Source organism: Miniopterus schreibersii, assembly GCF_964146895.1.
Source record: "Miniopterus schreibersii genome assembly, chromosome: 2".
Classification (NCBI taxonomy): Eukaryota; Metazoa; Chordata; class Mammalia; order Chiroptera; family Miniopteridae; genus Miniopterus; species Miniopterus schreibersii.
Genome location: NC_138102.1, coordinates 12,516,406 through 12,531,784, shown reverse-complemented (window position 1 = coordinate 12,531,784; position 15,379 = coordinate 12,516,406). Strand labels below are relative to the sequence as shown.

Below are 15,379 nucleotides of genomic sequence, written 5' to 3'. Positions count from 1 at the left end.
TATATTTTTGAGCACACCAACCATTCATTCTCTCAGTAAAGTAAAAACACACTAAGGTGTATGCACTTACATCGGAATAAAGAGTTTAAAATTTTTCAGCGGCCTTTCATCTATCAGGCACAATTATATGTAGAAAGCAGTCAAGAGACATAAATGCTGTTTTCATGAAATTTAAACCTTTTGCCCTTTGTCCTTTGAAATTCAAATAAAGTGTTTCACATTCCCCACTAAAAAATCCATTATTCTTACGACACCTGAGAGAAGAGAAAATATTTGGCTACAAATTTATTGAACATACTATTTGAGTAGCTAATAGCTAGGGCAGTGTTTTTCAAATCAAACACATAATGGGGTCATTAAATCAACTCAGTGGGTTGCAACAATATATACATGTCATATATGTCCATTATAAATATATAAAATACATATCATATTTTTAATATATGTGAATTAAAATAGGGCCATCTTTCTGTACCATGGTGCATTAGAAAACTCAGAGTGTATCACATGTACAATGTATAATTTGTTTTCCAGTGGCCCAGATTCAAAAGAGTTTGAGAAGCACTGAGCTAATGCGCGTGGCCGCCCCCAGCGTCTTGGACAGAGGTGAGCCTGTACAGCGATGTGAAGCCCACACGTTCACGTGGGTAGGTAAGCGCGGGGCAGAGAAGAAAGCCACTTTGGGGGGGACAATTTCTTTCAGCTCCATTACAAATAATGACATTGATGTGTCATTCAAACTCCATTCACTGGAGAATGGTAGTTAGTATAATGAGCGTTCATTTTTTTACCAGCTGCAAGAGAAAACTTTACAGGGCTTGCGTTCTCATTTAAAATAAAATCCATAGCATGTATTAAAAAAAAAAATTTGTATAAAGTACAGAAGGTTTCATAGAATAAGAATCATACTAGAAATCCAAAGAAACGCCCTCCACCTCCTCTGGCAAGTCCTTGCTTATCCCACTCGCTGGTGAGACTTCCCCGGGCTGAGGGCCGGGAGGAGCCTGACGGCCTGGGTCTGGCCCGGGCCCTGCGCCGGGCCAGCTAAGTTACATGAGTTCTTGAGCGACGTGCTTTTTCTCGTGTGTAAGTGAAAGGAATCCAGTCTACTTCGGGCGGGCCGCTCCGAGAATCAGACGAGCACGCGTGCATGTCAGGCCCTTCACAGAGCAGCTAACAGATGGAAAGTACTTACTAATCGGTAGCAGCCGCTATTCAAGATGAGTGAACAGGTATTCAACACTTAATGGTTTGTGCTTCAGGGCATATCATTCTTAACACTGAATTCTTTTGTTATATCAGATAATTGCAGGGCATAAACAGATATGTAATATACACTAGCACCTCCATTTCTATGCTAATTAAATATATCCTTGTTTCAGTTTCTCTGCAATAGGATGTCAAAAAAAGTCTCTGATACAGCACAGAATAGCAGCCTGAGCAAACAGTACCTCCCTTTCGTGCCAAGTTTGCTTCTCATTGTCTCACCTGTTTTCTGGGAGAGGAATACTTGGAGGGCTGTGTGTGTACCTGCGTGTGTTTGTGTACGTGTGTGTGTGTTCTGGAGGGGAAGGTAAGTGCACGCAGATAGGAAATATAAGAAGCCTACTTAATGAATCCTTGGACACTCTAATATTGAAGATTTTTTGAAGGTTTTGGAAAGAAGCATAAAAATCAATCACAGACTCAGAAGGAAAAGTGAGTGAGGTAAGAGGAAACCAAGAGTTTCGTATCCTGGAAGCACAGAGAAGAAAGTGTTTCCAGGTTGATAGAGCAAAACACTGTTTCTAATACGTCAAGTAATCTAAAAACTAAAAATTCTTCCTTCTATCATTAATTTGATTATGGTTTAGTCAGAAATATTGATTTTTTTCACATTTTAAGATATCATATTTTTTTTAAATATAATTTACGCAATCTTTTTCTTTTTTAATACTGAATGAATTCCACACAAAAAATATCCAAATGTCAAACAAAGCATCCTTTTATTATTACTGGCACAAACTTTTCTTGTCAGTAAGGTGGCAACCTTTTAATAAACTGGCGAATTAAGTTTATAAACATTTTTTATTTTGTATATTCGCATATATTAACTTTTACTGTTTTTTCTATATATATTTTATTTTGTTTGCTTTGCTTTCTTGCTTCAATATTTTACCAGCCAAACAGAATTCACTGAGAAGCTCTCTCTTATTTTTTCTATGCACTAAATCAATTTTAATAGCATGGGATTGCTTGTTCTTAGAGGTATGGTTGAAGTCTACCGTGAAATTGTCTAGTCATTGTGACTCTTCTGATGCAAAATCTTTGACTAATTTTCTAATTTTTCTATAAAGATTGGTTTCTCTTATTCAACCTCAACATGACTCACATGAATTTTTTTCCTATGAAACCATGCATTTTGTTCAGACTTCCCTGTTACTCTCACATCCTATTTACAAGGTGGTAGCAAATCCTTGTACTCTACCTTCAATATATACTGTCTATGATAATAATAACCATCACATAGTAAGACTAAAATGAGTTAAAATATACAAAACATTTAGTATAATATTTGGCTTTCATTAAAAATAACAAGCAAAAATGTTTCTTTGGTTGGACACTGTGGTAAGGGTTTAATCTTTCTGACCTAATCTAATAGCTACCATAATACTGCAGTCCTTAAAAATATTAGGGGACACTATGCACTTGATTTTGCAGATGATAAAAGACACAGAGAGGTTCAATAGGGTAACTAGTAGCTGCTAAGTGACAGAGCTAGGATTTAAAACCATGAATTGGATTCCAGAGATCCAGTGTATGCTGAATGTTAGCTAACATTATTTAAAAATCCCTCTCTGAATAGCCACAAAATGATTTGCAACATACTCAAACAACAAAACTTCAAGAAATTGGGCAGATTACATGTGCAACACCAAAAAGAACAGCTTTTCTTCACAAGCACAAAGACTGATGAGAAAAATGAGTGGAAAACTCATTCCCATAAACATTAAGAATCGTAAAATGATTGACAAGAAATTTGTAATGCTTATATGAATAAGAATGTTAAGAAATGTTCCTGAACAACACAAAATAAGTTCTAAAAATCAAGGGAGAAGCCATGTTCTTAGATATAAAACTCAAAACTATAAAGATGTCAATTCTCCACGAATTAAATATAACCACAATTAACTCCCAACAGGAAGTTTTATGAAACTTGACAGCTGATCATTAAGTTTATTTGGAAAATAAAATGCACACTAGGCAAAAGCTCTTTAAAAAGAATAAAAGGAAGGAAGGAAGGGAGGGAGGGAGGGAGGGAGGGAGGGAGGGAGGGAGGGAGGGAGGGAGGGAGGGAGGGAGAGGAGGGAGGGAAGGAAGGAGAAAAGGAAGGAAGGGATCCTATTTAATACTATACTTCAAAATAGAAAAGTTTTCAAAAACTTACTACTTAACAAATTAAACCACATTACTTCTTTTAAAAATCAAATTTTTCTTGGGACAACCAACAATTTCTTGATTCAAGCTTGTGATATAAACTTGAAAAAGTAGAAGCCATGAAAAGAGATTATTATATAGCAGCAAATAACATGTATCCATATACTACTTCCATCCATACCCCAGGAAGAAATAAAAGTGTTAATATATTTCTGAGAAATCTAACCCAAATAAACTAACCTGGATAGAGGAAAGATTGTGGTAAAGTAGATAGCACTGGAAAAATCTACCAAGAATTTAGGACTGTCTGTACCTCTGGAAGGATTGTACAGAAGCAGAAAGAGCCGCTAAGACCCACAGGTTTAAAACAGTCCACGTCTGGTTGGCAGAAGCCATTTAGTAGCAGTCAGATGAGAGAAAACAGTCACAGTCTGTCTCCCCCATTCCCACCAACAGTCTCCATAGTACAATAAACACAGTAGCTAGACCTTAATACCTTTTCCTCAAATTGTGACACATCAGGGATAATTCAAGCTAGGTAAGGCATGTGTCTTAAGTTTGAGAATTAAAAGAAATTTAATAAAACCATAGCTCAAAGACACTAAAATAAAAAGATTTAAAAGGAGACTGTGGACTTAAGGAAAATGTCTGAGAATCAACACATTGCCATCCTTATATATAAAATACATGAATTAGAGAGAACAAGGGCAAGATTCATATTTTCAAAATTCAAACTAATGTCAAGGGAGAAAGACTCTAGATGATGACAGTCACTTGTATTCAGAGGAAAAATACAGAGTTTAAAATAATTAGATAAATTATGATAGCTGTGCAGGAAAAGATGATCCAACATAAGAGTTATTGCTTTCTCTCAGGTAAAGACTCAACATATGAATGTGAAAGATAGTGAGTGATGCAATAGAGAAACCTTCCCTGAAGTGAAGAAGTGAGAGGGCACCAGTGTCTCAGTCACCTGGACAGACTATTCATGCCATCAACAAGAGAGAGGTATCTAGCTGTCTTCAGACAATTAATGGCCATATTCAGTGCTATCATTTAATAGAGCAACGAGTTAACAGGAAGAGAAGGGATGGACCATTAATAATAGTCCCAGAAAAAAAATAAAGAAAGCAGGCATCTTTAGCATGAAATATTTCAAGGGTTAACAAACAAGCAGGCAAGTAAGCAAACAAACAAAACTAATTAGCAGTGAAATACAAGTAAGGAGGCATGATTTGCATAATAGACTCAGTCACAGAGAAGCCATAATAATATCACACTGGTGGCGAATTCTGCAGCCACCTATATATAGAATTAAGATCAAAGTGGCAAGGCAATTAATGTTGCAGAACAGAATGCAATTACTATGAACTCCGGCAAAGTTAAAATAATATAATTGTCCGAAAAACTGAAAATGAAAAAGTATGAGGACAAATTGGAGAGGAGCTAATCACCTCAAATTGCACTGCAGGAAGTTAATGAACACTGCCTGAAAGTGACACATGGGGCGAAGGCATCCAGCTTCTAAATGCTATTCGTAAACTTCCATCTTACCATAAAGACAAGCTTTAGAAAATAGTTGTTGTGAAGAAAAATTTAAGTTCAGTAATTCTTTTTATTTCAGATTGTATTTCTTCTACAAAATTCATATGATATATTATAAATAGCATGTATATGTCTCTCTTTCTACTTATCTTTTTATTTGTGCAGATGTAGAAACGTATAACTGTGATGATAGTCAATGTATATTAACAGATTTTTTTTCTGAGTTAAAGATTTTGGGATGCTTTGTAGGTTTTTCTTTTTAACTTGAGTAACGACACTGCAGTAAAATAATCATTTCACCTGAATTAAACACCTAAATGCAATATGATAATGATAATGATGAAATGATTATAGAAGCTTGTAGGTTTCTCTTTGCATGAATTGGTTTGTGTGAGAGAAAGAAACCCGCAAAGAGAGTTATACGGGAAAAAGATACCTGAAAAGGACAGGGCCGGGAGATGAGCATGTTGTGTAACCAGGAGCGAGTTTTGCTGAGCTTGCCTGACCCCATGGCTTTGGGTCTGAACTCTCTGAAGAAGTACTGATCACACAAGGCAAGAAACTGGTTGTAACCACGACCCGAGTTAGCTTCGGAGCTCTGATGCCGGGTGAGATGAGTGGGCACGGAGCGGGGAGCAGGCCACCCCAGCTTCGCTAACGCAGGAACCGTAAGGCAGACGGGCCTTTGCTTTGCTGCGGCGCTGCTGAAGCTGGAAGGATCTGCTGTGGCTCCTGGCACAGGGGCAATGTCCCACGCAGGGTGCTGGGATTGGAGGGCCGTGCGGAGGCACCATCTCAACCGAAAAAGCAAGTAAGAAAGCCGCTTGGCTAGTATCAGACGAAGTTAGGTAACGCTGGAAGAAGTTCTAGGGGCCTGTATGATGCGAAATTACTGGTAAGAATCAGTGAAATGCAGCAAATTTAACCCCGTTAGTACTCTGGACTCATGAAATCTCGGGAAACAAACTCCAGTTACATTAAAAAACAAAAAAAGCCTGGTGATTACATGTCCGAATTTCGTACTATTTCAAAAATTCTAACATAATGTTCGACCATGTGCACTGAAGATTGATTCAGAATGCCATCGTCTATTTAAGGTAGCCCCCGATTTCACATCCTTCAGTATACTTCCTCTTTGAAGAAAACTATACACTTAATTTCACAAATGTTCAATGAGTGCTTACTCTCTGAAAACAGATATGTTTTCCTGTGAATGATATGACGGGCCACTTAGAAAACATTGATTTTTTTAAAGCATAAAGAAGAGAGTAGACTGTGATAGGTAATAACAGAACTCCAAATTCCTAGAGAAGTGTAGTGGTGGGGGAAGGAGGCTAGTTAGCTTGTAGACAGTAGAAAGAGCCCCTGGTTTATGAGGTTAAGAGACTAGAAGTATGTGTCTGTGGGCAACTGCACTTTCTGATAAATAGAAATCTATTACCTTTCCATGTGTAGGATGAACTATCTATGTAATCAGAAGGTTCAAGTAAGAAAATTCTTTATTACAGAGCGGAATACTGGCTAAATACAAAGAAGGCAACCTGCTAGCATCAGTACAAGAAAACACACACAAATCAAAATTTCAGGGAGAAAAATCTGTACAAATCAAAATTGTTGTACATAGTAGTATTCTCCTCAGCATAACTGAGTCTTTATAAGTACCTTTAGAATTTAATAGACTTGCTTATCTTAGACCTCTAGGAACTTTGACATCTTATCATAAAAATATTTGAATGAATAAAAACGTGTGAAAAGACTGACATGTACAACAGAATTTTTAAAGTTTAAATCTCCCGTCTACTAGTATTGCTGAATTTCTCTGTATTTTTTCTTAATCCAAGAATTAAGTATTTTGATAAGTTGCTACAAAACTCCCTTTATTAATGAGAGAACTGAGGCTCAAGGAAATTGTGGCTGGTTTTCTAAATCAGTAAAGGGGCTTTATGGTAGAGGTCCTGATGTGGGAACTATCATGGAAGAGAGAGTTTTCTCTTTACTTTAAATATCTATTTTTGTAGTGTATGTATAGAGAAATTTTCAGGGAGTAAGCGGGTCTCCTTCCTTTTCTGTTCTCAAGCGCCCCCGCCTGACTGCAGATGGAACAGGCCTCCAGCTTGTGACGTGCCACAAGCGTCGCACTTACCTAGAGGCCGGGGTGATGAGAGGACACGTGTGAAGGACAAGCAACGGGGCTGGAGGCGTGAAAGGCACACACGGCTTTCAGTCAATACAGTGGGTTTTAGAAATGCTGGTGAACTGGGGTGCAAACTTTCCAGGGACAAAGGTTAGGAGCCTGACTGCCACCACCTCGTACTCGAATGCTATATAATCAGTGGATTCTTTCTTATTAAGTCAACAGAGGGAGTAAATGTTCATCCAATTTAACCTAGGAGAATCCCAGTTTACACCTGTGGTTGTACTTTCCAAAATGTTCCGGCTGAGAGGTAAATGCTATCTTTCTCTAAATTGTATTCCAGCCTGCCACTTCAATTTGGTCTAAAATGGATGCATTTTCCTATGATTACTCTCACCTCCCCATGTTTAGTAATTTCTTGATTTCCATGTATAAGTTTTCATTTCTTCAAATATTAAATTGTTCAATAGTTCCAAATACAACAGAAAAGCAGTAACTATCTGTGAGTGGTGGTGACTTCCAGTTAGAGGGGACACTGACATGTCCCCTTTTTCAGTTTTCATAAAAATAAAACAAAAATACCAATCAATTTTAATTTTAAGTTCAATTATTTTTATAGTTAATCATGTAAGATTAGGTATCCACACATATCTGATCAAAATCCAGAAAATAAGGTAATCTCAGTCTAATTTTTCTGGTACCTAGAGTAGTAGTCAATATAGTATATTAGTGAAACTCTGCAGGCTCATATATAACAAAATAAAATTTAAAGTTAATATAATTATCCTAATTAAAAGTTTTATATGAAACAATGCTCTGTTCTGTTTTCACTTTGATATTTAAGGGGAAAAATGGCCTTGAAGCAAATTATCAAATTTTGTTTGCTAAGATATATCAGTAATACTGAAACATAATTCTAGTTTAAAAAATAAGTTTAGCAATCTTTCCATATTTTATATAATATTATTTCTAGTTTTTCTGTCTTAAATTTATTTCCACACCCACACATTTATCCCAGGGGAATGTCCAATAGAAAGATTCTAGTTAGATTTTGATGTACTCAAGAATACTTACTGACTTCTGAGAGGTAACACACTTAAACCAAAATGAACAATGTCTAAGTTATAATCTGAATTTTAACATGCTGCTAAGTGATAAAACACACACAGCACACACACACAGGCGAAAGGAGAATATTCTTACTTGGTTTAAATAATGTACATTCAGAAATTAATTTCTATGCTAAGACTCTTTGTCATCTCTTAGAAAATGCATGTTCATTAAAATGAAAAAGATCTATAATATATTAAACTAAAATAATTTATTCAAGTTAATGTTTTCAGCAAAAATTACTCAAGATATAGCAAATGCCCCATTTGAAATTTACTATAACTGTGCATTTTTAACTTCCATTGAAAATAGAGGGGCCCATTTTATAGACTAACAAACACAACACTGCAATTTAATTCGAAATGGTTTTCTAATCTGTTAGTCTGAAACTAACCTTCCCTAGTTTTCCAGTTTTTTCATTGTTTTGATTTCTTCAAGAAAGTCTTTAGCTTAAGGAAACTTAATTACATACTGCAGAGATAAGGGGGTTCTATCTTCCTATTTCAAGCTAACACATAACCTCTAAGTTATCTTTTACAGTAAGCCAAAGCCAGTATCACATACCTTTCTGGAATGAATTTCTTTCACATACAATGGAAGTAGAAACTCAGATATACCTTCAAGTCGGATTCCCTTCTTGGTGACTCTCAGATTTCCCATACCATCCTACAAGCAATGAAATATAGTTCACTTTTAGGTTAATTAGAGAATGAATAACTGGCCATAATTTTCTTAGGCCTAAATTGAGAAAACAGTAAGCTCAGTCAGTGATGATTTAAGGAAAATGAGAGATTGAATCTATTTAATGAATGACTGCAGCATTTTGCATGCATATAAAGGGCTCTGTTTAAAATGAACAGGATAAGAGAAGTGTAAAGGACCTGCTATCTTCTCTCAGCTCTCTGAGAGACTAGAATTTATCTATGAATAAGTCCTGTACTTTCTTCATGCATCAACCAGTTTAACTATTTATTAGGTATAATGATACTTGCTACCTATTAGGAACACTGTATTTGCAAATATCTAACAACATTTTTACATTACAGTTATACACATATTTCTACAATATTCAAAAGTCACATCTGAATAATAATTTCAGTGAGTAATTCATAATTGACTAGCGTAAGCAACCCTGGTGTTTCAGTATTCAAACCACGAGTAAAGTGTGTGTCCTCTCCTTTAGAAAATAGCACTCTACGGGGCGGGTAGAACAAGTACTCAAATAACGCTATGAGACAGTAAAATAAATAAGAACAGAATGCTGATGCGAATTTAAAAAGGAGATTTCAAAGCTGGCGATAGAGTACACCGTATCTCATGGACGAGATCGACCATGACAGAGCCGTAAGAATATGGAATTTCAACAGATGTCTGTAGACGGAGGAGCCAAGTGAACATTCTGGTGAAACACAGGAAACAGCAGTGTCATCCAATCTGGACAGTGTATGAAACATGGTCAGAGAATGAAACGGGAGTAGAGTTTGAGGCCAGAGAAAAGAAAGCCCCGAAGGCCAAGCGAAGGCGTGTGCACTCACTTCAGCGTCCAAGAGAAGAAACACAGAAAGTTCTTCAGTAACTCAAGCGATCAGTGTGTAGGCTCTAGATTAATGTGGTAGGGATACTACGTGGAGCTGGCAGAGTATCAGCTCGTGATGCACCACTTGGCATAAGTGTGAGGAGTGTGGTGGAAGGACAGCCTGCAAGACCTCACCACTAACTCTATCTGGAGACACTGAAATAGGGAGCATTTACATTAATCCCAGACTTCACCACTATGACTAAATAAGGAAATGCAGTGGTTTTTACACTCAATCTTGAAATTTGTAGGCTGGATAGTGGAAATAAATTCAGCTTTGGACTTCCTAACTTTGAGGCATCATTGAAAAATTCAGATATTTATTCATAAACCATCACATCTGTAGAAAGTGGGTTGGGGGATGACAATTACTTAAGGCATGCCTGAATCTATCATGATGGATGAGAAAGTAATTTGTGGAAAGATATAATTAAAACCAAGGAGAGACTTTTAGATAATGACTTAGGTCTGTGGAATGGAAAAGAATATTTTATACATTCTGGGAGGCTATGATCAGTAATATAAGAGGAAAGCAAGAGATTATTATGGCCCACTGTCTTCCCCTTGCAACTCCCCACCCCAAAAGAAAACCAATGAAGTAGTATAAATACAATTTTGAGTAAGAATTAAAAGACTTTTAAGTTAGACAAGGAAGATGGCTATTAAGGGAGATACATTTTTATGTGATAAGGTTTCAATCTTCTCATCAAAGGAGAAATAAATAAATTTTTGTTGAATTAAACTGGGAATAGGAAGGGGGAATCCATTTCTTGAGGCTCTGACTTAAAGCTGACACTGGAAATGCCAAATAGGGAACTGGTTAAAAATAATAATAATCTGGTAGAATTTTGAGAATTTTAAGCATCATTAAAGACAAATTATGATGAGAAAATGGTCTACTTTTGTTGGGATGATGGCACACCCTGGTTTCTCTGAGACACCTGCTTATACCAGTTTTTTAATAGCCTCTATCACTTTCAAAAGTGAAAGGGTCTCTGATTTAGAGATTAATTACATGGCCACCGGTATCTTGACTCCATTTAGTGTAGTCTTGCACCATTCTACCTATCTAGGAGCAGACAGAGGCAGAATTAAGTTAGAGACTCAAAACTGAGCACAGGCCACCAGGAATGGCAGGGTCATATGGACATGATGTTCTAAAGGAGCAAACATGATGCCCCTCAAATATCTGGCCATTATTTTTCTTGTCAGATAGAGATAAGTCAAGTCAGAACAGCACTGTTGGGCTGCTGCAAAAATAGCACAAGGTCAAAGAATGATAATTGACAGACCTACACATGTGACCTCCGATTCAGCTTAAATAGAAATATCTTTATAGATCGTTTAATAAGAAAGCTTTTATAATCTGGAGCATACATATATCTCTTTGGGCTCAGATCTGCATCATGGTATTATGAAAAAAGTTTTCTGGTAACAAAAATCTCTGGTTTCAAATGATTATAAAGTTCACCCTAGAAATGAAGCTCTCAGAACAAATTATTGATATTTGTACATTTAGGAACCATCATAAGGAATCTCAAAACAAGGGTTTCTGTAAATAAAAAATTCAGCATTTCATATTCTTTTTATGAACTGTTTTGCAATTACCCTCATCCTATAAAACTAAGTTGTGTGTGGGTGGGTGTGTATACTTTAATGTATGTGTGTATTTAGAAGAGGTGAGTTGCACAGGAGGGGCAGGTAAAATTAACTTGTTGAACTTAAAATTGTATACGTATCCTACTAACCAGGAACTGAGGGAATGTTAGGTAAATGTCATTAGTAACAGGACAGAAACACCATGAAGACACAGATGAGCAAGCTGATTCTCTCTAGGGGTTGAGGCAGTGGGGTTGTTGATAAGGTTTCTCACTTTGGATCATTTTATGGTTCACAGATCTAATCTCCACAGCGTTTTGGAGTGTACAATATTGAGTTTATAAAGCTGTAGCATTTGGCCTCTTAAATTAAAGTAGCCTCTTAGGTTTTTAATATCTGAAGATTCTTCTCATCATCAAGGAGAACCTTTTATGCGGAAATGCAATGGGTCCTCTCTCAGCCAAATTTTAAAAGATCCTATAAGCTTCCTTGAAGGATACTACAGATTTCCATCTATTTCACCCTGGAATTTTGAGGGTGGATTAAAAAACCCCAAAAAAACACGTAGTCTAACATCTCTTCTTTAAGTTCCATTTTAGGTACCAGTAAAAACCATTTGGAAAATATTTAAGATGACATGTTTTTCTACATTTTAGCTTTCACACTTTGTTATAGTTCCAAATGGCTTCTTTTCCAAGCTTTTTTGTCTGTCATATCAAGCACAGTTCTCAGCCTGTACTGGAATCCTTCTTGTGGGAACTGCCTCCTTCCCGCTCCGCCAACCCCTTTTCAGCAATGTGGTTCCCCCAGAAACTGCCATTTCCTTACATTCCACACATTCTCTCTCTCCTAATTACTAGTTTAATGGTTCTGACATGCTTACGATACAGACAAGCAAGAGTTCATAACTAATCCCAGGTCAGTCAATCAGACACTCTTACTAATATAACTTGAACTCAAAATTAAGAACAGCCAATTAGACAATTTATCTTTGATTGTAAAACTGAAGTTAATGGTGACCATACTTTAAGTTATTCAGAGAAAGCCAGAATATGCCTAGGATGAGAGATGGCAGAGGGGATAATGGAGGCTAATTCTGCTTACCAAACATATCCCTGTTTCTAGTTCTTTCTGAAACACACATGCTTAACTATGTTTCCCAAATCATGTCCTGTTGTTCCTTTCAACACTTCCTTCAGTGTCATGATCCCACACATTCTCTCTCTCCTACTTACTAATTTAATAAGAGAACAGTTAAATCCATTTTAACAGGCTGCCTCCTTTATGTATTCATACTCCAACCTGGTGACCACATCCACTCCATGGCAAAAATTCTTTAGTTAAATCAAGCTCCTTGATTCTTTCCTCTTCTCTCTCTCCTACCCCCTCCCTCTATTTGGTTATCTCTGTCTCATTCTTTGTATAGCAATTCAAACATATCTTTATGAAGGCATCTTCCCATACAAGTTCAGAACGCTTCTCCGTATGAGATAACCTTCTGACACACTGATATTCTAATATTTATATAACGTGCTAATATTTGCCACATACTAAAGACATAAACATACTGCAGGAGTCAATCAGAGAGGAGAAAACATAAACCAAATAAGTAAAACATTCTATGATAGTATCTATGTGGTATCAGATTCCTAAGGGTGTGAGTACCCTTGTTAAATAAATAAATGCATACATATCATTTATGTATCCCGAATATATGTATACCACATCAAATACAGGGTGGAGCAAAAATAGGTTTACAGTTGATCATATGGAAAACAATGCAATAATTAATAAATAACAATACAAGAGTAAACTGTTTTTAGTAAACATAACTGAGTAAACCTAATTTTGCCCTACCCTGTATATTGATATTCTCCTTTAAAATTTATAAAAAATATATTGCAATGAAATTCTGAATCTAAAGGACATACTCTAAATTCTCATTTAACTTCTATTTATTGACCAATTCTTAGCACTTACATATTCAAATATTTTGTTAGTGAAACAATATAAATGTTATACAATGTTTTCTCAAAAGCTGACATAAATGAGCTGTAAGCATCTGGATTTAGTCCCAAGCAATTTTCTGCAGTACAACATTGGTAACAAAAATATTCGATGAATATTTTTAAAAAATATAGGTATATTTCAATTTTAATTTGGCAAGCTAGCATTCCATTGTTACAAATAAAGCATTTGTGAGAACACTGTCCTTGAATCCAAAGAGTTAATTAAATTAGAGGGCTAACTGCAATGCATTCCAGAAAAAACAATACTTCATTAACAAAGAATGTGATATAAAAAATCTGGATGTTTCAGATTTTCAATGAGATATAACCAAATGTTTTAGGTTGTTTTTCTCTCACAGGAATAAAGAGAATCTGCAAGAACATATTTGTACACATATAAAGCAAACTAACTTAAGGCATAAGTCTGAGCATTTGCTAGAGTTTGTGAAAGTAAAACTTCTTTGCTTATAATAATTTAAATATTGTCTCTTTAAAGGCACAATTTTAATAAAATAGCACTGTTAATACTACTCTGTAGGCCCAAAATCACTTGATTTTGAATAAAAATTAACTATATAAGAGTTTCCTCTATACTGCAGTTGAATACTTAGATTTGATCCAGAGACAATGTTAAAAAAAAAAAAAGTGTAATTACTGAAAACCCTGGCAATATATAAGTAATGCAATATTCAACAGAAGTTGGGAGATGGAGAATAAATAGAGAAATAAATTTAAAAATCTTAGTGATTTCTTCATATTACATGGGAGGAAATAAAGTACTGTTTAGAGTTGATGAATCAAGAAATAAATATACAACTTAAAGTTATGAGGGGTAGTCCTAGAATTTTAAAAATAATTGTCTAAAGTAGAAATATAGGCAGTAAAAGGAGATAGAAGGCCATGTATGTCAATTAAATTCCTCATCTTTCACAGTCAATATAGTCAATATATGTTTGATAACACAGAAAATACATAACTATTTGTTAAAATTAGAGTGATAAATACTTTTAAAAACTATGAATAAAAAAGCAATTAAAAGTAGTTATCTCTAGTGATTGGAACTGGGGCATTGGTGGGAAAGGGAAACGGGCCATTTTTATTTCATCGATGCCCTGGTTGTTACCCAGGGGCTCCAGGACATTGACGGATGGTTTATGATGTTGGTTCCAGTTAGTTTCAAGAATTAAACTTAAGGTGTCTTAAAAACCACTTCCATGTTCAAAGAGACATAGACAATATAAATATTTTGGACATATTCACAACATTATGTTCATTTCCTGAACTTTTTAAAGATATAGTACACAATATGGAAGAAACCATTATAATCCTAATATTTACCACATATACAAATAATTTTAATATGCTCTGTTTTCAATACAGTTTACTTTAAATTCCAAGTACAAACATTTTGTAGTTAACCACTATTTTTGAATTTAAATTATTATGTTTGCTACCACTGACACAATGGAGTAAGTACAAAATAAGAGTTAATGGTTCCTCTACTATATTTTAGCATTAGTTTGAAAATATAACACCGAAGATATGTCAGATAAAATTAATCTGTTTTATAGCTTCCTGAGGTCTGTAATATAACATTGTGCTAGCAATACCTCCCTTTAAAAATAATATAATTACATTGTGGCAATATTAGAAATATGACATTTTTATTAAACCTATGGTCTTCTCACTAGTAAAGGATACAGGAGAAATTTCCAAATGAGGGCCATAATCTACATTTATATTCATTATTCTCAGACTGGCAGTCTCAGTAGAAACTCAGAATGATGATTCCAGACTTTAACCTAATCCCTGTCTTAGCTCTAGAAATTATAGGTTAGGTCACTGCTTTTGTGCCTGTACAGATATATTATTTTTAATTCCTCTGTTCATGTATTCAATGAGATTATTTTATTTAGGAAAGAAGATATCAGTTAAACTTGTTTAATATTTAACCTTCTTAAAATGAAATGCAGATTTGTGATATCAGTA

The 15,379-nt window shown here is 35.5% G+C and overlaps 1 protein-coding gene across 1 annotated transcript in view; it reads right to left on the bottom strand.

The window, feature by feature from the left end:
* SGCZ (sarcoglycan zeta) overlaps positions 1–15,379 on the bottom strand; it is a gene marked incomplete at its 3' end in the record, with an annotated part of 570,369 nt that overhangs the window by 85,007 nt on the left and 469,983 nt on the right. Inside the window, exon 3 of the mRNA XM_081124488.1 lies at positions 8,771–8,872. Within this exon, the coding sequence (XP_080980614.1) occupies positions 8,771–8,872 (102 nt within the window). The remainder of the gene's footprint in view (positions 1–8,770; positions 8,873–15,379) is intronic.